General features: G+C 39.4%; 1 protein-coding gene across 1 annotated transcript in view; it reads left to right on the forward strand.

Annotated features, from left to right (window-relative positions):
* MIPEP (mitochondrial intermediate peptidase) overlaps positions 1-24,743 on the forward strand; it is a 76,189-nt gene that overhangs the window by 5,547 nt on the left and 45,899 nt on the right. Inside the window, exons 4-10 of the mRNA XM_054844644.1 lie at positions 2,232-2,318; positions 3,247-3,310; positions 5,006-5,188; positions 9,197-9,353; positions 9,784-9,832; positions 10,474-10,534; positions 13,263-13,315. Coding sequence (XP_054700619.1) covers positions 2,232-2,318; positions 3,247-3,310; positions 5,006-5,188; positions 9,197-9,353; positions 9,784-9,832; positions 10,474-10,534; positions 13,263-13,315 — 654 coding nt within the window. The remainder of the gene's footprint in view (positions 1-2,231; positions 2,319-3,246; positions 3,311-5,005; positions 5,189-9,196; positions 9,354-9,783; positions 9,833-10,473; positions 10,535-13,262; positions 13,316-24,743) is intronic.

The following is a 24,743-nucleotide window of genomic DNA, read 5'->3' on the forward strand; positions in this document are numbered from 1 at the left end:
CATGCCACTGAGCTCAGCTCAAGCTACATTTTTCTTGGACTTGTGACAGTTAACTAGCTGTTGTAAACCATATGTACAAAATGCTAATTTGTTTTTAAGATTTAAGCTGTTACATTTTACAACACTTTTTCTCCTGGTTTGCTGACCCCTTGAATTCCAGCCAGTGAGTGGGATATGTGAAAGAGGAAAGGACAGTCTCCCGTTAAAATGGATGTTTGAGGATGTGTCTGTCTAGGGCTGTGCTATATGCTTGGTCTACCCTGGCATGCTTGTGCTTTATTTAAAACCTCATTTCATAGAACATGTTCTTAAAGGCTTCTGTTTCTGAAGTTTGGGTCTTCTTTGGGTCCTTTTTTTTTTTAAAAATGCCTTAAAACCTCAGTCCTGAAGGTTACCTCTGTGGTCCTTGACTATAGTGAATTCATTTGCTTCTCTTCTGCTATTGCTGCTGAGAAGGTGGAAAGGGATGATCTTTAATCATAGAATCCTAGAGTGCTTTGGGTTGGAAGGGACCTTAAAGATCATCCAGTTCCAACCCCTCTGCTGCGGGCAGGGACACGCTCCACTAGACCACATTGCCCAAATCCCCATCCAACCTGGCCTTGAACACTTCCAGGGAGGGGGCATCCTCAACTCTGGGCAACCTGCTCCAGTGCCTCACCACCCTCATTGTGAACAACTTCTTCCTAATCTAAATCTACCCTCTTTCAGTTTAAAGCCATTCGCCCTTGTCCTATCACTCCATGCCCTTGCAAGCAGTCTCTCTCCAGCTTTCCTGCAGGCCCCCTTTAGGTACTGGAAGGCTGCTATAAGGTCTCCCTGGGGCATTCTCTTCTCCAGGCTGAGTGAATCTCCAAATACAGTGTCCTTTCAGTGTCTTCTCTTCCTGTGGCATTCAGGAGTAGCCTTGTTAAGTGAAAGCTTTACCAAGCAGTACTGTGAAGGTGACCCAGAGTCTGCTGCTTCCCTCAGGATTCCTAATAATGGTGGAGGCACTGACTGGATGACCTGGTGTCCCACAGTAAGTTGCGGAGGCAGTGAAGACTTTTGTACTCTGGGGAGGACAGCAGTGCATCAGTTTGTTTAGTAAGCCTTGTGAGCAACATGGCTGGCTAAAAAGAGAAGTGTAAGATTAAATTCAGCAGAAACTGTTTCTTTGGTCTTGCCAGTGTGTTTGGTAAATCTTTCACTTGAAACTGAATTTTTCAAGACTTAGATCGAGCACACAGTCTATAACAGTATGACTCTAATACTTGAAAAACACTTCAGATTTGAAATTTGTAGAAAGAAGAAAGTATGCACAAATTAACCTGAGAGGTTCATAAACTATTGTAAATGCTCAAAACTAGCTGTTGTTGAATGTTTGTGTTCAGGGGCAAATGGTATCCCTCAGAAACTACTAACAATATGTATCTGCTTTTAGCCACTTTTTGACAGAGTGCTGGGCTTCTTACTTAGCACCTTCTGTACAGAGCCTTTTCTGAAGTACAATCATGATGCACTGTCTTCTTCTGTCTCTGAATTGGATGTTAGTAATTATTAAGTTCATTTTACAAATGGGACTGCAGAGGCTTCCTTCACCTCAACTGATTTAAGAAGTTAGTGCTAAAAATTGCCAGACTGGGGGCTGCTGCCCACCACAGCTATGCTGATGTATACACATGTGTTTCATTCCCCACTGTGATTCCCACCCAATAATTCTGGTCAACGTACATACTTGTAGTTAACATGCCAGCAAACCTGATGGATATAGTATTGTCTAGCACAGGGACAGCAATGAGCATCTGGAAATGTTCTGGGGATATTAAGCTCTTAGTCTAATTCAGTGGCAGCCAGCAGCATGTTTATCTGATGGCAAACTTGAGCACAGATTTTCCTTTAATGGAGTCCTTTCAAAATAAGGATTAGAAAACAGTTCTCCCACCTTTATGCTCTTACCATGATTATTTTTGTCCACTGTCAGTCTGAGACTTGCTTGTATTTGCCACAAAATGCCATCCAGAAGTATTTCCTATTGGATGCGCAAGACCTGTTTCCATGCCAGTTTGTCCACACATCCTCTGCATACAAATTTTGCAATTTTTCAGCATGGTTGTGAACCAGAAAGCATTTTGAAAATGCAGTCCTTGGTTTTTAATGTTGTTTCAGTGAATATTCAGCTCTGCCTTTGAATAAGTAATACCAAGAGATTAGTGTTTGTTGCGTGATTCTTTTACTCTGTATCTTTCCAGATTAAATACAGATGTTGAACTGTGTCAGAGTTTGAGACGTCTGCTAGCTGATGAAGTTGTTATGAGTTCTCTAGATCCAGAAACCAGGTACTTATTAATGCCTATAGGTTTAGATTTTTAGATAGTATATATCATTCCTTATTTCGCTTATATTTTGTGTTCTGTTAAATTAATTAACACAACTGGAAAACATACCACATCTCTGTTAACTAATTTGTTAGTCACTACTAAATTACCTGCACAGAAGTTAGGAAGTTTGTAGTTCTGTAGTCTTCGAGGATGTCTCTGTGACTAGAGCACAAGATATATTTAAGATTAATAACTTAGATGTGCAAAAACAAAAAAAATGAGAACTTCAGATTTTTTTTCAATAACTATTTTGATTAAAATGATGTGCTGTACTGTGGTGTATATGTCAGTGCTTTTAGCAATGAAAGTAGGAAACAGACTATATAAGTTAATTTCAGTTTGTAGAAATGTGTGTCTTTCAAAATCATCAGTATATTTATTTAAAGCTTACTTTATGATTGCTGTAAAATGTTTTATTAGCTGCTTATTCAGTTATAGTTTAGGATTATTTCTTCACTGACATGGGTAGACAAGCTTAATGTTTGAGTAAAGTTACTTCGTTTTTCCTTCTTTCCCCACAATCAAGGATTGTTAGATTTGAAGAGGTCTTTTTCTGATCTGTTAGAATAAATGAAGTGTCAAATTAAAATAGTAACCTGCACAAATTGGTTAAACATCTAGATTAAGGTAGTGGAAATATTTTCAAGGACATTTTCAATGCAGATGACTAAAATAAATAAACAGGAAAAATCCTATTTCAGTGAGTAAACTGTTAAGGACCTAAAACATAGGAAGTTTGTGTCCATAATAGCAATACTAATTTAACTGTGTTGTTATTGTCTATGAAAGACATCTAACCTAAGTAACTACTATGGGCGAAATCTGTTAAGAAATTATGCTTGCTATCAAATGAGGCTGTTTTAACGGGGATTTACTGTATTTTTAGGCGAGTGGCAGAACTTTTTATGTTTGATTTTGAGATCAGTGGCATTCATTTGGATGAAGAAAAGGTAATTTTTGGCTACAATATGCGAATAGAAATTTGCCTGACTACCAAATGATAATGAAATGTGGGATATGAATCACATGATTCTGGGCCAGTTTGTTCTCCAAGATTCCCAATGTCCTCTGTGGAATTTTGTCTTTTCAGAAGTGGTTAATTTTGTCCATTTTAAATCACTTCGAAAGTGTGGGTTTTAATGTTGTTTTAGATATTAGTTGGCTGTTCTTCCCAGTTTAGCCCTCATCATTCCTTTATCTGTTCTGAAGAGTTATAAGCAAGACCTGTCATCCTGCTTCCTTTGATTAATGTCCGCATCAGATATTTAAAATAAGTGCTTAGCTGTCTGAACAACTTATTTACAGAGCAGGAAAAGCAGCACCCCCTGCACTGTGATAGCGGGTTAATCGAGTAGAGTGTTTTAGAAGGAATCAGGTGTGTGTCCAGGCTCTCCTCCTTTGCTCACATAGCCAGAAATTGTAAATTTTGTGCACAGCTGAATGTCTGGGCATGATCTGATTACATCTCTTTGAGCATTTACATGCTTTTGCAGTTTGTTATGGATTTGCTAAAACCATCAGCTTTCATCATGCTTTCTGGTATGGATGCTCTGTTGGATGTCTGTTCATAGCTCACATCCCTGTATAAAGTTAATACCTTGTTTATTTGAGTCATCCCCTCCAAAAAGATCTATATAGAGGCTCTTTTACCAGATTTATGTGGTAAAATTACTCTGAAGATCATGGTTGTGATGGTGTGTTGTGACCTGCAAAATGCTTCTAGAATATATTTTTACAATTACTTTGTACAAAGAACAACTCTGAAACTTGGACTCTGGGTTATATTTCTGATTTGACTATTGCTTCTACAGTGCTTTATCCTCTTTCAGTTACAATTTCACTTGCCCCTTATTTTTGCACATTTTCCTCTTCCTCCCCTACCTATTCCACTTCTATTACTTGCTGCTCAAATGTTTCTTTTTAATTCTCATTTCAGACTTTAGAAATCCTTCACTATTGTAAGCTGAAATTTACTTCTGCTACAAAGAATTTCTGCTTTTTAAAATAAAACTCAAAAGATGTGTTTTAAAGAGTAAAGGTGGAATGGAGGGCAGAGATCTGCAGGTTTTGTCACTGTTTCGACTTTATGAGTATGTGGTATCTGTAGCCTCAGCCTTTTCTTTTGAGCTATGAACACACAGGCAATAGAGAGCATACTCTCAAATTCACTGAAGCAAATCTTACAGTAAGGTTAAATGTGTGATGGTGATAAATCCTTACATCATAAACTCCTCAGGGAAAGGTTGAAATACCATAAATGCCTGGTGGTCTCCAGAAAATAGTGCAAAACAAACAGTAACAAGAGAACTGTAATTCTGTATCTATTTCAGGATACTAGTAGAATTATCCATCTCAGTGATGCTTCTTTTTTTCTCTCCTTTGTGTTTTACATAGTAATCACATTAGGCATAGTTTTATAAATGCTTTCCAAGAAGCTAGCTAAGCTTATGTAAATTCTGCCTAAACTCCACTGTACATTTTCTTACTGCAGAAACATAAAGATTTTGTTGATGCTGTTGGTCTAATCTTAAATGTTGTGTTTTCTGCTTAATTTCTGGAAGATTCCTTTAGGTTTTAGTGACTTTGAGTTCTGCTTGTACTATATCTGAAGATACTATGTATTTTGTACTTTATTTTTCTTACAGCGTAAAAAGGCAGTCAACCTCAACGTCAGAATATTGGATTTATGTAATGAATTTCTGACAGGAACTCACCTTCCCAACAAGATTGACAAACACATTTTGCCAGAGCATATTCGGTATAATTTTACAGCTGAAGGCAATTACTTACAAGTTGCTGGTCTGCATGCTGATTGTCCTGATGATCTGGTGTGTATTCCCTGAGTTTGCTTTGGCATATTCTAGCAAAAGTGCATATCAGTTATTTTAATTATTATTGAGGCAAATGCATGTAGTTTATTATTATGATCTAATGACTAACAAGGAAGAACTGGTTTAGAACATAATAATGTCAGCATTGGCTATAGCAGCTATGAAATAATGGAGGTGAAGATCTTGAATGGAATGAGGAAGAAGAGAGGCAGAATACAGACCTTGGATTTCAAGCAAGCAGACTTCAGTTTATTCAGTAAACTGGGAGGTGGGACCATGCGATGCAGCTCTGAAGGATAAATGAGCTCAAGGAAGCTGGCAGTTCTTTAAAGATAGTATCCTCTAGGCACATGAGGATACTAAGATACTCGGTAGTGGCGCATTCTGGTACTTAGAAAGCCAAGCAGTCGTGATCAGGAGCCAGGCTTGGCAAGCAAGGAACTCATGACAAAGCTTCATCTTCCAGAAGCTAGTGGACAGGAGGTGGAAGCAGGTACAAGGGAGGAATTTAGAAATATTGCCTGTACATGTAGGGATGATGTCAGGAAGGCCAAAGATCAACTGCAGTTGAGACTTGCAAAGGATACCAAAGGCAACAGGAAGCTGCTGCGTTAGTACTAAAAGGCTGGACAGGGAAAAGGTGGGCTCAGTGCTGAGTAAGGTGGGTGACTTAGTGGCAGCAGACACAAATAAGGCTGAGATCTTTATTGCTTTCTTTGCCTCATTGTTCACCAATGAGTTGTCCCAGCCCACTGTGCTTAGTGAAGGGGTTCAAAGAGAAGAACAACCAGCAGCAGATGAGGATCCAGTTTGGGATTACTTGAGAGAACTTAACCTGTACAAGTCCTTGGGACCAGATGGGCTGCATCCAAGGGTCCAGCGAGAACTGGGTATTGTTCTTGAAAGACTTGCTGTCTTTGGTAGGCTGTGAAGATCAGGGAAGAACCGCAATGACTGGTGGAAATAATATGTTCCACCCACCTTCAGAAAGGCCAAAAAATGCCAAATTAGGGAACTACAGGTAACTTAGTTTCACTTTGTTCCCAAGGAAGATTAATGGAACAATCCAAATTAGGGGATTACAGTCTGGACTGGCAGACAACCATATAGGTAAAACACCTCATTTCATGATCAGACTCAGAGAGTAGCGATTGAAGTGTTGTACTCTACTGGAAGGCTGGTAATGGGAGAAGTGTTGCAGGGGTCTGTCCTGGGACCTCTCCTGTTTAGCATCTTTATCAATGACCTAGAGGAGGTAACAGAGTGCTTGCCTACCAGATTTGCAGTTGATACCGAATTGGGAGGAACAGTTGATACACTGAAGGGCAGGGCTGACGTCCAGAGTGGCCTAGAAGCTGAGGGAATGGTCCAGTGGGAACCTTATATAATTCAGGGAGGACAAATGCGAAGTCCTGCACCTGGAAAGGGAGAATTCCTGGCAATAGTACAGGGCTGGGACTGCCTGGCTGGGTCTGATCTGTGGAAAAGGCCCAGAAGGTTGGTGGGCAGCAAGCTGTGCATGAGCCAGCAGTGACCCTGGCGGCAAAGGCAGCCAACAGCATCCTGAACTGCATGAACAGGGGCAGAGCCAGAGACTGAAGGAAGAGATTATAGCCTTTTACTCATAATTCTTTAGGAGTGACTTCAATGTAGGCCACCAAGATGGCCAGGAACTGGAGTGCTCACACTGTGAGGAGAGACTGATGGATCCGGGCTTGTTTACCCCGTAGCAGAGGTGGCTTTGGGGGACCCTGACAGCAGTCTGCCAGTACCTACAAGGATATCGTGGAGAAGATAGAGCCAGGCTCTTCACAGTGGTGCATGACAGGAGGACAAGTGGCAACAGGCACAAGTTGAAGTGAGAAATGCCAGTTGGAGTTTTTCCTGGTGAGGATACCCAAGCAGTGTAACAGAGAGGTCACACTGTCTCTCCATCTGTATGGGGTTTCAGGACCTGACAAAATGCTTTGTGCAACTTGGTTTTACCTCATAGCTGACGCTGCTTTGTGCAGGAGGTTGGATTAGAGACCTCCTGAGATCCCACCCAACCTGAATTATCCTGAATGATCTTATTTTAGTTATTGCTGATGATGCTTTTCTAAAAAGAATTAATTTAGAGGTTTTTTATAAATTGAAAATTAGACTCTTTGAAATGTGACAGTGGTTCCTTAGTCTTTTAGATACGACTCAAGTGTATTACAACACTCAAGTGTTCTGTTTTCACTTACTATATAGTTAAATAATTGAGGTGACTCTGAAATCTTGTTTGTCACAAAAAAGAGAAAAGCTTACCATGGTAGAACCCAAGCTGTAATGTTTATTTTTTGTAAGAAATGAAAAATTAATTAAATTATGGCAGTGATAGGATGTAAATAAAGGAATAATACTCATTGCATGTCATCTATATACTCTTGTCCTGAAAACAGCGGGATCTGTAGAATTGCTACTGAAGCTATGAGTAATATATCAATTAAAGAATGCAGTTCTCCGAGTCAGATCTTTGGAGACGTTCTCTGGAAATCATATAATTTAGTTTGGAACGGCCCTCTGGACCTTGTCAGTTTGAGTCTGATCCTGTGCAGAACAGGATCAAGTAGATCATATTTCTCAGTGACATGTCCAGTTGAGTTTTGAACACTTTGCAAGGATGGAGATTCCATTATAGGGCAGCCTGTTTGACCACCCTCACTATTATTTGTATTTCCTGATACCAAACTGCAATTTTTCATCTTCCAGCTTGTGCCCATTACATCTCCTCCTCTTGCTCTGCACCTCCCAAGAAGAGTCTGGCTGCATGTTCTCTGTGCCCTATTGCTAAGTAGATACAGATTCAGATCTCCTTTGAGCTTTTTCTTCTTTAGGCTGGACAAATCCAGCTCTTTTAGCCTCCATTCTGTGTTGTGTGCTCCAGCTCCCAAACATCTTGGTGGCCCTATGCTGAACCCACTTCAGTATGTCAGTGTCTTTCTTGTCCTGGGGAATCCAAATCCGGACATGGTGCTCCAGTACATGCGTTCTGGACAGCACCAAGTAGAGGGAAGCAATCGCATCCATAGACCTGATGGCTGTACTCTCTAACAGGGCTCAGTATGCTGTTGGCCTTTGCTGGAAAGACACACTGCTGAACTATGTTAAAGGAAGGGGAATTGTTTCACTTATTTTATTTGCTTTTTTTAAAAATGAAAGCTTGAATGAAACAGGTACGAAATGACTTGTGAATTATTATAGTTACATTTTTTATAAACTCAGGACCTGCATTCTTACTGAATATATGCTCTAAGAGGGAAGATTATTTCAAATGAAGACAAGCATAAGTTGTTGCTGGATTTCTTAAGCCTGTTCCATATGTACAAAATATTGTCTTCAATTGGTTTGTGAAACATAAAAAGCATTTTACCAAATTTTCCAAGACTTGAGGTGATTTTTTTTTCTGGAGAGTTATAAAAAAACCCAAACAAACTAGAAATAGGAGAAAGACTGATTGTCTGTGGGCAGATGGGCAGACTAATAGCTTGCTACTTCAAAAGAAATAAGAATAAGGCTTTTCTCTTCCTCTTTTTTTCTTCCCTGACCTTGTCTCTGGTTCTTATCAGATCCTTCCATAAGCCAGTTTAACTGATGTGCAGAGAACAATTTGGCTTTCTTTTGGGTTTATTTTCAGAAGTTTTAGTGAGTTAAGACAGCCCACAGAGTGGTCTGAGAAGCACAGATGTTGGCAGAAGGAAGGAGGCAATGAGCAGAGGGGATTGTCGACACAAGTAGAGAACAGGACCCCTTTTGGCAGTCTTGATCTGTTAGGTCGTCTCATCGCATTTCCTCATTCCATCTTTAATGGATAAGAAAGCAGTAATTGTCAGGCAGTCGTAATTACTATTGTTAAAAGGCTTCAGGCCTTTTCCCCAACAATATCAGTGAAATACTGCTGTAATGCCAGATCTTCAATCGCATCACTTGTTTCCCTTAAAAATTGCACTGTAGTAATGTGACTTTTTTTTTTTTTATTAGGTGCGAGAAGCTGCTTACAAGATTTTTCTTTATCCAAATGCTGAGCAGTTTAGCCGTTTAGAAGAACTGCTTGCTAGCCGAAACAGTCTGGCACAGCTGGTTGGGTATGACACCTTTGCCCACAGGGCTCTCCAGGGAACAATGGCCAAAAATCCAGGTATAAGGCATGTGTGGAAGGACATAATGAGAAATCAAATGCATTGTGTTAGATATGAGGTCAAAACTTGTTAGTTTCTTTTGTTTGCACGTATTTCTTCCAGTGAAGTATTACTGCAGTTACCTTTTACTGTATGCAATACTTGTGCTTTCTATAAATGGCAATACTCACTGAGTAGTAACCAGTGTTTTTGTTCAGAATCAACGCTCACTCCTTAGATTGTGAAGTTGCCATTATCCCAGCATGTAACAAAGTAAATGTGGTACTAAATTCTCTTGAAATGATGACACAGTGCTCAACGGAGTAGTTTGTTGTTCTAAGAAGAACTTTGTTCTAAGGGAGCCTGTTTTGTTTGGAATGTTTTCATGTAAACTTAAAATCTTTTCAGGGAAGAAACCACTTAATTTTTTTCCCCCTATTTTACTTATAGAGACGGTAACACAGTTTCTGGAGAAGCTTTCTGACCAGTTGTCTAAAAGGTATGTCTCCTTCACTAAGTTATTTTTCTAACCATACTCTTTATTTCAAGAATAGAGGGACTTTTGCACTAATAAGTCAGTCAGTGCTGCTTATTACGTGCTCTGATGAAACAAAAAGCAAGACTTTCTCAGAGTTTTGAGGGGAGCTATTGGCTTAGAATGAATTCTGTGTCTATGATCAGAGAACACCCAGGACTGAATTCAACAAGTGATGTGCCAAGAAATGCAGGCAACAGCAAACAAGAAGACCAAGTTTAAGTGTTGAAGAACACCTCTCCTGGTCTTCTCTCCATACACACAACTCCATATTTTGTACATCTATAAGCAAATACCCCTGTTTCTCCTTCTTACCTCCAAGAGCACAAACCAGTTTCATCTCCATGTATAAATGGGGTATATTGTAAGAAAGAAAATGCTTTGGAGGTGTACAACCAGAGTAAGAGGGACTTGATTGGAAGGTACCTGAATGACACAAAGCAGAATGGAAAAGTGCTTTTACCATGGTATATGGGACTGCCATTTTATACAGTACTATCAATCTCTGATGAAGGGCATTTTGTTAGGATGGAGTGTTATTGTATACTGTATTCCACTGCTCAAAAATCTTTCATTAACACTTCCATCATAAAAATATTTTTCAGAACTCAAAAAGATTTTGAAATGATGACAAAGATGAAAATGAAGCTCAACCCCCAGAATTCAGTAAGTTAGATTTTCATGAGGCATTTCCTGATTTGTTTCTTTTTTAAAATACAGTATAAGCTAACCTTGTTCTACACAAAAAAATAACTCTTTTAGTGTACAACATATAATTAAAACAGGAACTTTCTCTCTTCTGGCTTCAAATGCTTTTTGACTGCTTAGCTGCTATTTGTATTAAAACCAAGCACTGAGTGCGAGATTGCTGTTGGTTTATACAAAATGATACTGAGATAACCAAAATATAAAGTGGCAAAAGTGAATATTACTTTATTTTTAATAGTTTCATAGACTCATTTGAAAAATAAAGGCTTCATTTTAGGTTAGATCATCATCATAGAATCCTAGAATGGCTTGGGTTAGAAGGGACCTTAAAGGTCATCTAGTTCCAACCCCCCTGCCATGGGCAGGGCCACCCTCCACTAGATGAGGTTTCCCAAAGCCCCATCCAACCTGGCCTTGAACACTTCCAGGGAGGGGGCATCCACAGCTTCTCTGGGCAACCTGTTCCAGTGCCTCACCACCATCACAGTGAAAAATTTCTTAATACCTAATCTAAATCTACCCTCTTTCAGCTTAAGCCCATTACCTCTTGTCCTGTCACTACACTCCCTGATAAACAGTCCCTCTCCAGCTTTCTTGTAGGGCCCCTTTAGGTACTGGAAGGCTGCAATTAGATCTTTCTGGAGCCTCCTCTTCTCCAGGCTGAACAACCCCAACTCTCTCAGCCTGTCCTCATAGGAGAGGTGCTCCAGCCCTCTGATCAGCTTCATGGCCCTCCTCTGGACTCTCTCCAACAGCTCCATGTCTTTCTTGTACTGGGGACCCCAGAGCTGGACACAGAACTCCAGGTGGGGTCTCATGAGGATCCCCTCCCTCGACCTGCTGGTCATGCTTCTTTTGATGCAGCCCAGGACACGGTTGGCTTTTTGAGCTGCAAGCGCACATTGCCGGCTCATGTTGAGCTTGTTGTCCACCAACACCCCCAAGTCCTTCTCCTCAGGGCTGCTTTCAATCCATTCTCCACCCAGCCTGTATTTGTGCTTGGGATTGCCCCGACCCACGTGCTGGACCTTGCACTTGGCCTTGTTGAACGTGGTGCAGTTCGCACGGGCCCACCTCTCCAGCCTGTCAAGGTCCCTCTGGATGGCATCCCTTCCCTCCAGCATGTTGACTGCACCACACAGCTTGGTGTTGTGGGCAAACTTGCTGAGGGTGCACTCGATCCCACTGTCCATGTTGCCAACAAAGATGTTAAACAGCGCCGGTCCCAGTACCGACCCCTGAGGAACACCACTTGTCACTGTTCTCCACTTGGACATTGAGCCGTTGATCACAACTCTTTGAGTGCGACCATCCAGCCAATTCCTTATCCACAGAGTATTCCCTCCATCGAATCCGTGTCTCTCCAATTTAGAGACAAGGATATCTTGCTGGACAGTTTCAAATGCTTTGCACAAGTCCAGGTAGATGACATCAGTTGCTCTTCCCTTATCCACCATCGCTGTAACCTTGTTGTAGAAGGCCACCAAATTTGTCAGGCAGGATTTGCCCTTAGTGAAGCCATGCTGGCTGTCACCAATCACCTCCTTATTTTCCATGTGCCTGAGCATAGTTTCCAGGAGGATCTGCTCCATGATTTTGTTGGGCAGAGGTGAGACTGACCTGCCTGTAGTTCCCCAGGTCTTCTTTTTTTTTTTTCCTTTTTAAAAATGGGGGTTTATGTTTCCCCTTTTCCAGTCAGTGGGAACTTCACCAGACTTTCACGATTTCTCAAATGTGATGGATAGTGCCTATGTGTGTTCTTCATTCTTCCAGCTACTGACTTTACCTTCTTTGACTTGGGCGGTGTGGCTTGAGCACTTGCCAGTGAAGACTGAGGCAAAAAAAGTTAAGTACCTCAGCCTTCTCCAGATCCTGGGTAACCAGGTCTCCTGTTTCCTTCCAGAGAAGGCCCACATTTTCCCTATCTTTTATCACTGACATATCTATACAAGCTTTTCTTGTTGCCCTTAACGTCCCTGGCCAAATTTAATTCTATCAGGACTGTAGCTTTTGTAGGCCAAAATCTGCTCTCCTGAAGCCCAGGGTAGTGAGCTTGCTGTGCACCTTTCTCACTGCCCTCAGGATCTTGAATTCCACCATTTCATGGTCACGGCAGCAAAGGCTGCCACGGAGCTTCACTTTCCTCACCAGCCCCTCCTTGTTGGTGAGAACAAGGTCCAGCATGGCACCTCTCCTCATTGCCTCCTCTATCACTTGGAGATGGAAGTTATCATCAGGAACCTCCTGGATTGCTTATGCCCTGCTGTGCTGTCCCTCCAACAGATACATGGGTGATTTATGTCCCCCATGAGGACCAGAGCTTGTGAACATGAGACTGCTCCTGTATATAGATGCATGTCCAGTTTGCATACTGTATTGTATGTATCCTAAGTCTCTACATAACTAAGCTATATTTTTATTTTAATTGCATATATTTCTTGAAATCTGGTATGAAATCTCATTATATATTTGAATAAGAAGCACCATCTTCAAGCAAATGTTAAAAAAGGTTTTAAGTTATGATACATGATGCTATTTCTGATATTTTTTTTAGCACTGAATGTTTCCCACTATGTTTTAAAGTTCTGTGACTTGTCAAAACTGAAAAAATATTCAAAGGAAACAAAACTTTTACTTTCGGTTCACTTGTTCATTATTGTAATTATAAGCTGGAATTCTCTTTCAGAAGCTGATGCCGTGGGATCACCCTTACTACAGTGGCGTTCTTCGTGCTGAGAGGTAAGCTCCTTATGTTCATGATTGTAATGTAAATGAGTGTCTTTATTTCATTCCTTGCAATAAGAATAAAGAAAGTCCTCAATGTAAACAGGATTTCCTTCTTTGAAGATGTACTTCAATATAAAAAAATAAAGAGTATCTGTTGGGGCAGTTGTTTGTAGCATTTCGTAGTTACCGCTGGAATGCCTGTAGAAGTTTTTGACTCCTCTGTTATTTTATGGGGAAGTATTGGCCCTCTTTGAAGATACAAGAGGATGAAATGGTTTCAGAACAGCTAGAAAATCCTTGTTCTTGTTTTGCTTTTAACTCTTAGCTGAGCTGCAGTAATGTTTAAAAATACTGAATACAATCCAACTCCTCGTTATATTTTAACTGTATTGTACTTCTTACTGAACAGGCACCTATCATCCCCTTCTACAGACTTGAAATAGCAACTTCTTGAGCAGATTTTCACTGTCTATCGATAGAATTCATTCTCATCTGTCCTGCAAAGACTGGGAGGTAAATCCTCTGCACAGACTTAAATAATGCACAAGACCTTTGCACATAATGAGGTGCCAGCTCCGAAAGATGTGAGCCCTGCATGTTGCCTTTATTAGACCAGCAGCGGTGACCTTTTAGGTTTGTGTTGGAAAAGATAAATTTAAGTTGTACTTCTCTCATGAGAGGGAGTGGAAGAATCTTCCTTTACTGCAGATTTGTTGTTTTTTGTTTTTTAAACAAACTTAGACTGATGTATCTGATTAAAGTGGATCAGAAATCTATGGTAGTATAGATGTGCCATGGGAGGATTGCCAGCAGTTGGCCTGGCTGTTCTGCTGCTTGCTTAGGCGTTGTTACTGAGGCAGTAGTTTTATGAGCAGCAGCTCTAATGTTGGCCTTGTCTTAAGCTACTGCCTGCTCAGATGGGAACTGAGCTGTGTGTATGCAGCAACGTTCATGTCTTGGGTGTGCAGAACCTGCCGTGCAGGGGAGCGAGAGGGATGTCCAGCTGCTCTGTCTGCTCCCGGTTGCCGATGCCGGAGCACATAGCAGTGTGCAGTGTATGCATGGGTTGCTTGTTTGTGGCACGGCCTGGGAGTGGCTGCTTTTGTTTTAAACTGGATAGGTAGCAGACACGGTTCTGTAAAACTGCGAATGAACTAGTGGTTATACTGGAGGAGAGTCAAGGTCTGTCTAGCTCCAAATCCCATCTTAGCAGTGGTTGATAGTAGTCTGTGGAAGAGCCCTGTCACACTCGTTCAAGATACTGTCTTGTAGCTTATACATCTCCTTTACCTTGCCTGTATAGTGTCTTCAAGACAGCAAGAATACATTCTGATACATAGTGCTTAATGTTACTGTCAAATGTTAATGAAATTTATCATCTATGGGTCCTATTTATTTTCTACATTTCCTATAGTGTCTGCTTTCCCTGTTTTCAGAATTAATGTGCTCCATAAGGGTTAGAGTGGTAGGTGTAGAAGGTTCTGTGTTTCTTTCTCCTCCTGGAGGAGTGTCTTCTGATACTGTTTTCTTGTCCTTCTTAGATCATCTCATGAAGCTACCATATTGTAATTGAGTTGCTGATGATCACAAATAAATGATTCTGCTCATTTTGGCATTAGGAAAAAAATATTTCCTTTTCTTGTGGGGCTTTGTAAAAAAAAAAAGTTACTTTAAGAATTGCATGATAGCTTTATGAAGGGAGAGCTGCAGGTACAGACCAAGATATTGGCAGTGTATCTTTCGTATTTTTTATTTATTCAGGTATCAAGTCTGGCAGCTGGATCAGTGTGAAGCATCTTCTGAATCCGGGCCTCCCTGATTACAGTGCAGGATTGGGGCCCAACCTTTTTCTCCCTCCAGGTTGGGCAAGAGTATTTTTTTTTTCTGGCAGGTATACCAGCATCTACAAGACAGTGAAGGAAAAGTAGTTTTCCTCTCCATCATGTGCAGCAGTGTTTCACTAAAAAACAAGGCCTTAGGTCTTTCACTGCCCTGTTTTTTGTGTAGTGGTCTGTCTTTGGGAAAAGTTTTTGATCTGGCAGTGTCTTAAAAATGCTTTACATTCATTCTGCACATATTGTAGGTAATTAGCAGGGTACTGGGTAATGGGTACCTGAAAAGTAAAACTCACTTCTCCACTGCAAAGTATCAGTGGCTGTGCTTTGTGACTGAAACTAGGCAGGAGTCAGAGAGTGTTCATACACCAGCCAGAGGACAGAAAGAGACCTTGTCATGTCTGTGCCCTAAGTGTGTTCTGTTTGCTACTTAACATCTAGGTAAATAGATATTTATCTTTCAACTCTCTCCTTTATCTTGTATTTGTACTTACCTCTGACCACATCCTTTCTTGAATGCCCCTTGGATGCTATGGCATGTTCAGTTCAATGCTTCTGTAGTTGGAAGATGGGAACCGTAACTGTCACAAAGCTTCATGCTGGTGGGAGTTTGACTTTTGGCAATTTGTTATTGCTCTCTTTCTGAGACAATTATCTTGAAGTAGTAAATTATGTCTCTAAGGGAAAATAATTTATACTTTTTTTTAATTGTATTGTGGTTAATGTTATTTATAAGATAAATAATTTAATTTTTACTTACTGTATCCTATTTTATTTTGTGTTTTTGCATCATGGAATGACAAAATACGTTTTCAAACAAGATATCTTTACCTTTATTGTATTTCTCCCATTCTTAGTATTCTTTGTTTAGTAGATTAATTATTTTGTACCTCAAGGATTTCTCTTTTTTGGAAGAAATTTACTTTTAGCTTTATGTCTTTTACAGAAATACCATGGTCATATTTGAAATAGTGCTGTGTGCAGCGCATGGCTTACATTTTTGTCTGTCGTGTTTTGGGACTCAGTAGTAGTTTGTGTGGTGGATTTCTGTATTGTTAGGAATTTCTTTTTTTTCTGCTTTTTTTTTTTGTTGAAAGGGAAGCAAATGTGTGCTTTTGAGTATTTCTTTTGGACTACTGCTGTCACTGTGGCTCCAGCTGATGTACAGGACTGTAGTTGCCTAGATATTGTGAGGTACATAAGATGCAGATTATCTTTACAAACCTAGTTATAAAGCGAGAGACTGCAGGGTTTAGTTCTTGATTAAGTAACTTAGCAATGTTCTACTATGTCACACATGCACCACTAAGGGATGCAAGAAATATTAGATGGGACTGTGTCTATGTCTGTTGAAAAAGGTTTCCTGTTCCCTGGTTTGGTCTATGTGACCATATTTGCAAACAGCAATGTTGTGAGCAAACATTAGACAATGTGGCGCTGATGTGATCTTTTATTTCCTCTTTAGTTCTCCAGGTTTTGTCTGGCTACATCAGTTTGTCTCAAATGACACTGAAACTCATGACATATTTTTAATGTGTCTGTTTTATATCTGTATGTTGTATTTTTAAAATGTATTCATATACTTTATATTGTAAATATATGTTTATTCTATATTAGAACAGGATTAAGGAAATAAATCCTTTGTTAGATTCCTCATAATTAGTTTTAAGAGCTGGATATTTACTTCTGAAGAATGTAGGATATTCACATGCATTTGGACTATTGAATTTTAGTGACATTTGCTGTCATATCAGGTTGCCTTTATTTTCATTTTTTGCTTCTACAGTTACTGACCATTTCTGCTGTTTTGTAAGTTGAACAGCAGGAGGAGCTCCAGACTTAATTCACAGAGTACTTTTTTCTTTCTGTAAACCTAGCCACAATAATTTTGTTTCTGTCAGCTTTCATCAAGTCTTTTCCCTGGAAACTTGATCCTACTTCAAAAGTGTAAGTCTTCCATTGATGGTAACATGATAATTTACTTTCTTTTATTTTAAAAAAAATATTAAGTAGCCTTTCTGGCTTTAAACCCACACTTATGACAGTGTAATGTTTTTGTAGCTGTAGTTTAAATGGCAGAGAAAGTAGATGTCAGTATAAATGTACATTTAAGAAAAATTGGAGACAAAAGTCTGAAATTCATGGTAGTAGTATCTTAAAAGAAGATAGAGTAATTAGGAGAACCTCAAGAATTTTGGCAGGCTAAGGGTAATAAACCAGTGAATGCTAGAACATGCTTCAGCCTCTAACAAGTAAGAAGATGCCTATTATGTATATTGTAAAAATAATAGTGTTGGGTTAGTGCAGGCAAGTACCATAGTATTAATTAAATTCCATTACTTCTCAGTAAGTGCAGCTGCAGTTACAAATAATTCTCAAGGCCCTGATCTTGCAAAGATGTAGTAGCCTTGCTGACTTCTTCCAGGTCATAAAAAAAAAAAAAAACAAAACAAGCCAAACCAACAACCAGATGCTGGAACAGACCTTTGGAGGTCAACTATTTGCCTTGAAGGTGGGATTGACTGTGCTTAAGCCGCTCCTGACAGAGGCACAGAACTGTTCTTGAGAACTGTCAGAGGTGAGCTTAGTGTATTTGGTGTTCACTCCTGTTTCCCTAACTTTTGGTGTTTGCCAGGCTGGGCTGACTTCGCTGGCTATAATTCACTGTTGGGATTTTTGCCAAAATGTCAAAGATTTTATTCAACTTGCAACTGGGATGTGCTTGCAAGGTATTGCACTCTGTTCTGGTCCGTTGCTTTGGGACTGCAGCAATAAATAAGTCTGGCCTTGGGGATGAACAAATCAATGCCAAAATAAGCCAGTTTCCTGCTGTGTAGGAAAGAGAAGCCACCACAGTAACTGAAGGCGTTTTGGATCTTGGGGTGACCAGCTGAGCAGAAATTAGGAATAACTCATCTCGTTTCTTGTTGGGACTGTACATAGGCTGCTGGCTTCAGGGGGGAGTGGGCAGCACTTCTGTTTTTTCAGAGGGGTAGGGACAATACCAAGGTACCTAAACATGACTTTGGATGTTTCTGAAGATGCTAAAAGCTGCAGCTAATGTTGAGGTTTGCAAGTCACTTGTAAACAAACTTGTTTATGGCTGCTTTTTGTTAAATTATTTTTAGTTTTACAAAAGAGTGTTCTCTGTTGGAAACACCATGTGGAAAAATAGCCCAGACCCTTTGTGGAATATGTGAGAAAACTGTCACTCTGTTCAAATTGAAAGCTGAAGTGGAAAAATAATGAAAAAAAAAACCCCAACGAATCTTTCAATAAAAGTGCTCATAGAGAAGGAAGACTTTCTGTAACTATCTGCTTATAAGCAAGGGAAGGCATGCCTTCTATTAAGTCAATTAATGTAGGTGCAAAAAGTTTGTTTAATTTACGAGTCACTAAGCTAGTGGAATAAGCTTTTTGGAGGAACACCGGAAAGTTATTGCAAAGGCTTGCTGTGAAGCAGAATTCAAGTTTCAAGAATTATTTCTTTATTGAAAACGTTGTGGAAGGACAAAGAAATTAGATTTGACTTTGTTTCCAAATCAACAACAAAAGTTGTGTACAGTGTCGATACCAAACCGATACTCCAAATTACCCCCGACCTCCTCCAAAATATTCTAGGAAGTACAATTAACAGAAGGAAAAAAGGAACGTGAGATACAGGTGCTAGTTTATGGTTGATGAGAGTACAAAGGCTTTCTATTATTATAATTATTATTATTTTTAAGAAATCTAGAGTCTTCTATAAATCATAGTTAAGAGTCTCCCTTCAGGTAAAGAATTAAATTTCATAGTCTGGCATGTAATGAAAATTGAAAGGGGTTTTCCTTGTCTTGATCTCTTTAAGTTAACCTGAGGGGTTCATCTCACTTTTATCTTCCACTAACAAGATTTTTTCAAGTTTCTTTGAAAGTTTTGAGAGAATCTGTTTTTTTAGAGATAGTTAACTTAGTGTTCTATACTTTCATGGATGTCAACAGAATAATAATTTTCTCAAATTAAAAGAAATCAGGATATATCAGGGACTACATTTAATAGCCACTGATAAGAATTCTTGCCATGCAGCTAATTTGCAATTGTTAAAGAGTCTGAATGCTCATGTTCTGAGGAACAGTGATCCTTACTCAAATATCCCTGGTCCAAATTTATAAAAATCCAAATTTAATATAAAATAAATATAAATATAAAAATCCAAATTTATAAAAAGCATTCTTAATAGCATAGATGAAAGTCACGCTACACAAAACAGTTTCCTTCCAGATATGCAGCTTAAATTAAAGTGATTTGAGAAGTCTGCATTTTATTTAGACTCAGTGAAGTCATACAAGCTTAGAAATAATTATTTATAATGACAAACTACATCTTTGTTCTTCACAGGGACACAGCCTTTTTATTTGAAGCCTGCTGTTCTTGAAGAAAAACCAAACCTCATTGTGTCAGTTAACTTCTTTTTAAAATTGGTTTTTAAATTGGTTTGGCTACATCTTTTAAAAATATTGCTGGGCTGCAAACTGTAAAAGTAAGGTGTCTGGATTTTTTAACATAGTGTATCCTTTAATATAAAGCAGGAATTTACATCAAAGAAACTACTGTTTTCTTTGATATTTCTACTTTCTTTAGGAAGATACTGAGATTTCTCTTTGTAAAGTTTCTGAGCTCACATTCTGACATAAAGTACATAAAGAAATTTTTCATTCTTTCCTGAGCTTTGTTATAAATACAAATGCTTTGGTGTTTGTAATCAGAAATTCAGAGTGAATTAAGTTGTTGGAGTATGTTTTAAGAAAAAATTAAAGCAGCATGAACTTCTTTTGTTCATTTTTGTACTTCTCAGTTTTTCACAGTTTTCAACATTTAAGGATATGAGATATGCAGTTCTACAGGAACAACAAAATAATTTAAGGTTCATTGTTACAATAAAAGGGACTACTTTTAATTACTGATTTTTTTTTTTAAGTCAAAATACTTAACTGAAAGTTTGGCATGGAGAAAAATAGTCTCTTCCACTGTACATGAGTTCATGTATATATTTGTTGATGCTGCTTCTGATCTGTTCAGAGTGAAATTTATATACTGGTGCCCTTTATGATTTACATAAATGTAATATGGTATTTCCTACATTTAAACTAAAAGCAAATCATTTTCTTTTTTAATATCTAGTAATGTAAAAATGCCTTCTTGATTTCAGGAAGTCATCTTTTAGATTAATAATTGTGTTTTCTGGTGTGTATGTCTGTAACGGATAGAAATGTTGGGATTTCCTTTTCCTGCTCTTCCAGAAGTGCATTCAGATCCTTTAAGTTTCACATAAGGGCTTAAGAAAATTTATGTGCTGAAGTTCAAGGGTAGCTAGGAAAACTTTTTGTAGCACTGCAAGTATCAAAAATCAATACATAGCTATTTTTTTGACCTCAGATAACCTAGAAGAAAAGTTCTGGGGTAAGAACTCTTTCTGACTGGAGTAGGTAGGTCTCTGCAATGTTCTGCTGCGATTCATCAGACCACCATTCTTCCATATCCTTTGCCTGCATTTTCAAAGGCATCTTCCCATAGAAAGGCTGTGCTGTTCATCCTTTGGGGATTTGGCTATACAACATGCGGTCCAGTCAGGGAAGTCTAAGTTCAAGAGAGGAGCAAGAGCACATAACTGAGCTCAAGACTTCTGCTCGTTAGCTCTAGCTGTACCTTGCTAAGCCTGAGAGTGGTGTTATATTTGTGTCTGCCATTTACTGGTGACATAGGCATTGTAGGTACCTATTTGAAGCACTCTGAATCACCTTGCTGGGGCCCAGAACTCGCATTTTTAGGTGAAAGGGTATCCAGACAGGATGTTTGATTCTTGCCCTGGTTTGTTTAGCTGACCTGAATCCTTTTTCTTCCTTAGGAAGTGCTGTAACCATGTTTCCATGTATTTGCCAGCTTTGGAGACAGCAGTACAATGTTCAGCTAGTGACATTAGTATGCCATGTGCAGCATCCTCCCCATTGAATTCTGCCTGTCTGCTCAGATGGTGCAGCAAGCAAGCTGCACATTACAGCATACAAGAAAATCTGTCTTCAGGCACTTCTCTGCAGTTGTTGTCGCCAAATGGAGCTCCACTTGGTTTCCAATGCAGATTTTAGCTGTCTGTCTCCAGAACATTAACCTTTCTTGCTAGTAGCAGTAACCCTTAGCAGAAATTTTACTGGTAGCAGAATCCCTGTTAGTGTAGTTCAGTATGGGTCGTAGTAACTTCCTTTCTGATTTCTTTTCCCAAAAATACTTGAATGCATTTCCTATTGGAGATAAAAATTGTGACTTGGCTGAATAAATATAAAGGCAGCTTGCCAAAGAGTGACCAGAGAGAGTATGCTCATATTAAAGCAGCTGCTTCTTGCAGTTTTATTTGAAGTCTTTACTATTTGCTTTAAATAGAAGGAAAAAAGCTAGATAACTATCTAAGCCCACAGCTTGCTAACAGCTTGAAAAACATGCATAAAGTGATTCTTAGAATGGCTGCTACTTTAACATGTAATATAATAAAAATAATTATATGCACAGCAGGGTCATCAACAGTTATTAACGTGTAGATTATGAAGATTGCTTTGCTCTGACCAGTGAGTAGTTCAGGGGCAGGTTAAGCTGTAGCACTTAGGAAAGTTCCTTTTCATATAGAGTCAGTCACTATCAGTTAATTCATTAACTAAAGTTTTTGTCCTTTCATTCCATCAATAGAGAAGTAACGTGCAGTGGAGTGCTCTGGTTTGGTCGGGTTTTGTTGGGAGCTTTTGTGTGCTTTTTCAAATATACTTGGTTTCCCATTTGAAAAAAATGATCAAAGAAACACCATACACCTGGGATAGAAGATGGTGAACTTTGAGTTTCCCCTGTAGCTTCAGGAGAAATTCATTTAACAGTCTTGGATCAGCCCTCAAAAAGGCTCTGCATCCTACACAGACAAGCTCTATCTTTGTTACAGGGCAGTTTAAAGTGCTAAAGTCTTTGTTTTGGAGTTTTATGTGGTCTTTTAGATAATCCAGCCCAGGTCAGAGAGTGTTTTGAAGATACAACCTGAGACCCTTGAGCAGCATTAGAAATTTCATTCAAAGGGCTGAGGGAAGAGAAGTTTGGCTTGCTGTCACAATCACAGTCCCCATTGCTGCCAAGAATTTGTGCTACGGTGTTTTAGATTAGCGTGGATTTGAACACTGAAATACTGTGCCTGGGAAATGTTGTGTTCTTGCAGTTTCACTAAGGTGATGAAGCTGTGAATAACTGAGGTTGGGTAATCATTTGCTAGCAAACAGATGCTTTTTTCCTGTCATCTGGAAATGATGAAGTTGCTAATGGCTGCTACTGTTTTGAGTGCCTGGAATCAAGGAAGAATCTTCAATAAGGGAGCATGTATTTTGTCAGTAAACGCTTCCAAATACTTTTCCACCCACACCCTCCAGCCAGACTTCAGTTTTACGAATCTAGGAGAGATTGTAGGATTTCCTGTTCTGCTCATTGAATATTCTTTTTTTGGGAAAGATTCAAGTCATTTAAATTAATTTCTTCCCTTTTTCCCATTGTCCTCTACTGTTATCTAGTGCTACACCTTTCATTCTGCAGTGAGTAGCATTAAATCTTGAAGGTAGGGGCTCAGAAAAGAGTCAGTCATATGCTTGCTCTTGCCACTGAAAGGCAAGATCATCTGTTAATGATTCCAGGAACTGAGTTTTTTGGTTGTAGGACAAATCTTCAGATAGCTGAGGTTTTGGCTAATTTCTATTCCTAAATAAGCCCAAAGAGAAAGTTTTCCTGGAATCAGTGCAAGTTTGGGGTTAGGCTTTCTTCAATGACAGTTGGTCTTACTTGATTTGTGAAAAGAGAGTTCATGTATGAGGTAGGACCAAATTCAAAACTTGTGAATTAAATGTGTGCTTTGGTGTCTGGAATGATTACTGCTTAGTGGGTATAGACTGGTATTAGAGGAAGATTTTTCAGGATGATCCACTTTTAAAGAAGATCCACTTGCTGGAACAGTAGCTTTTTTTCAGTACCTGATATGTATTTTGAAGTATGTTAATAATTATTATCATCTGATTGTGAAAATTGCTTTGTATTATCATATTTTGACCACTTTCTTTCTAAGTTCTATGACATTGCCATGGCTAGCAAACAAACTATGGATGCCAGATAAGTTAAAGTACAATAATCACCACTGACTCCTGTCAGGATTGTCCAAAAGTAATTTAAGTATCAGTCTTGCGTCATAAGACACCAGTGCTATTTGAGGATTTTTCAGTATCTTTGTCTTTTCAATATCTTCAATATGTTTGCCTACTACACACTAGTGTAGTAGACAAGGCAGAAATAGAGAAATAAGTGAGATCAGAAGTAGAAACTTGGTTTTTTGGCATTTTGTATTAAAAAAAATTGTTTTTCAAAACTTTTTTGCAATTGTCCCTTGGCAAGATGAGTATTAACACACTTCATTCATTAAATGTGGGAGAGATTTGATCCTGACAATGTTCTACCAGAAGTAACTGACATGAACTTTGTGTAGTTATTATTAAAGCAGTTGTTTAATCAGGACCTCATTGTACTCAAAATGTCAGATTGTGACATCCTCAAACATTAGCCAGGGTAGGGGACTAGGTCCCCTGGGGAGCCTGCCTTGAGCCAGTATAGTCTGTTACTGCTCTTCTCATGCGTGGGTGGATAAGTGCCATGCTTTTCCAAAAGACAAAACTGTTACAGATTTGCCCCCACACACACTTTGAATAGTGACAGTATATTATAAAATAACTATCAGAAAGCCTTCTCCCCATCCTCTTCATCATGGGCTAAGTTCATGGGGACAATGCACGTGTTGAAGGAGTGCTGAGAATGAGGAAGAAATAGGTACTTATCTTCTCCCTGTAATATGTTAATGTCAGCTCTCCTGCCCACGAAGAAATATCACTGCTTTCTCCTGCTAGTATGTATCTGTGTTTTTGACAGAAACAAAATGACACATAAAGTAGTTTCAGAGTTCTTCCCCTCTGCCCCCCAGCAAACACGTTAATCCAGTATTTCAACTGAGCGTGGTAATCCTTTGCAGTTAGCATGAAATGTTGTCCCACTCTGATGAAGCTGGAATCTATCCCATACTGCAGCTGTGTGGTCTTAGTCCTAGGCTCCATATGACCTCTTCACAGAATGGTTGAGGTTGGAAAGGATCTTTGGAGGTCATCTGGTCAAACAGGGCCACCGACAGCTGGTTGCCCAGGACCGTGCCCAGACAGCTTTTAGATTTCTCCAAGGATGGAGACTCCACAACCTTATTCGGCAGCCTGTGCCAGTGCTCAGTCACCCTGACAGGGAAAAAGTGTTTCTGGATGTTCAGAAGGAGCCTCCTGTATTTCAGTTTGTGCCCATTGCCTCTGGTCCACTTAGAAGAGCCCGTCTCCGTCCTCCTAAGCCTTTTGATCATAGGCCTTAACATACCATCGTTCTCATCTTTGGTGTTCAGCTATTGTAGTCCGGCTGATGCGTGTTTAAATTTTAGTGACTAGTTACCATGTCATTAAGAAGCAAAAGTGCAAGAGCATGAAAGAAGAGATGGACTGTGATTCTCTAGCATTAAACAGTCTTTGCTC

Source organism: Grus americana, chromosome 1 (assembly GCF_028858705.1).
Source record: "Grus americana isolate bGruAme1 chromosome 1, bGruAme1.mat, whole genome shotgun sequence".
NCBI classification, from domain to species: domain Eukaryota; kingdom Metazoa; phylum Chordata; class Aves; order Gruiformes; family Gruidae; genus Grus; species Grus americana.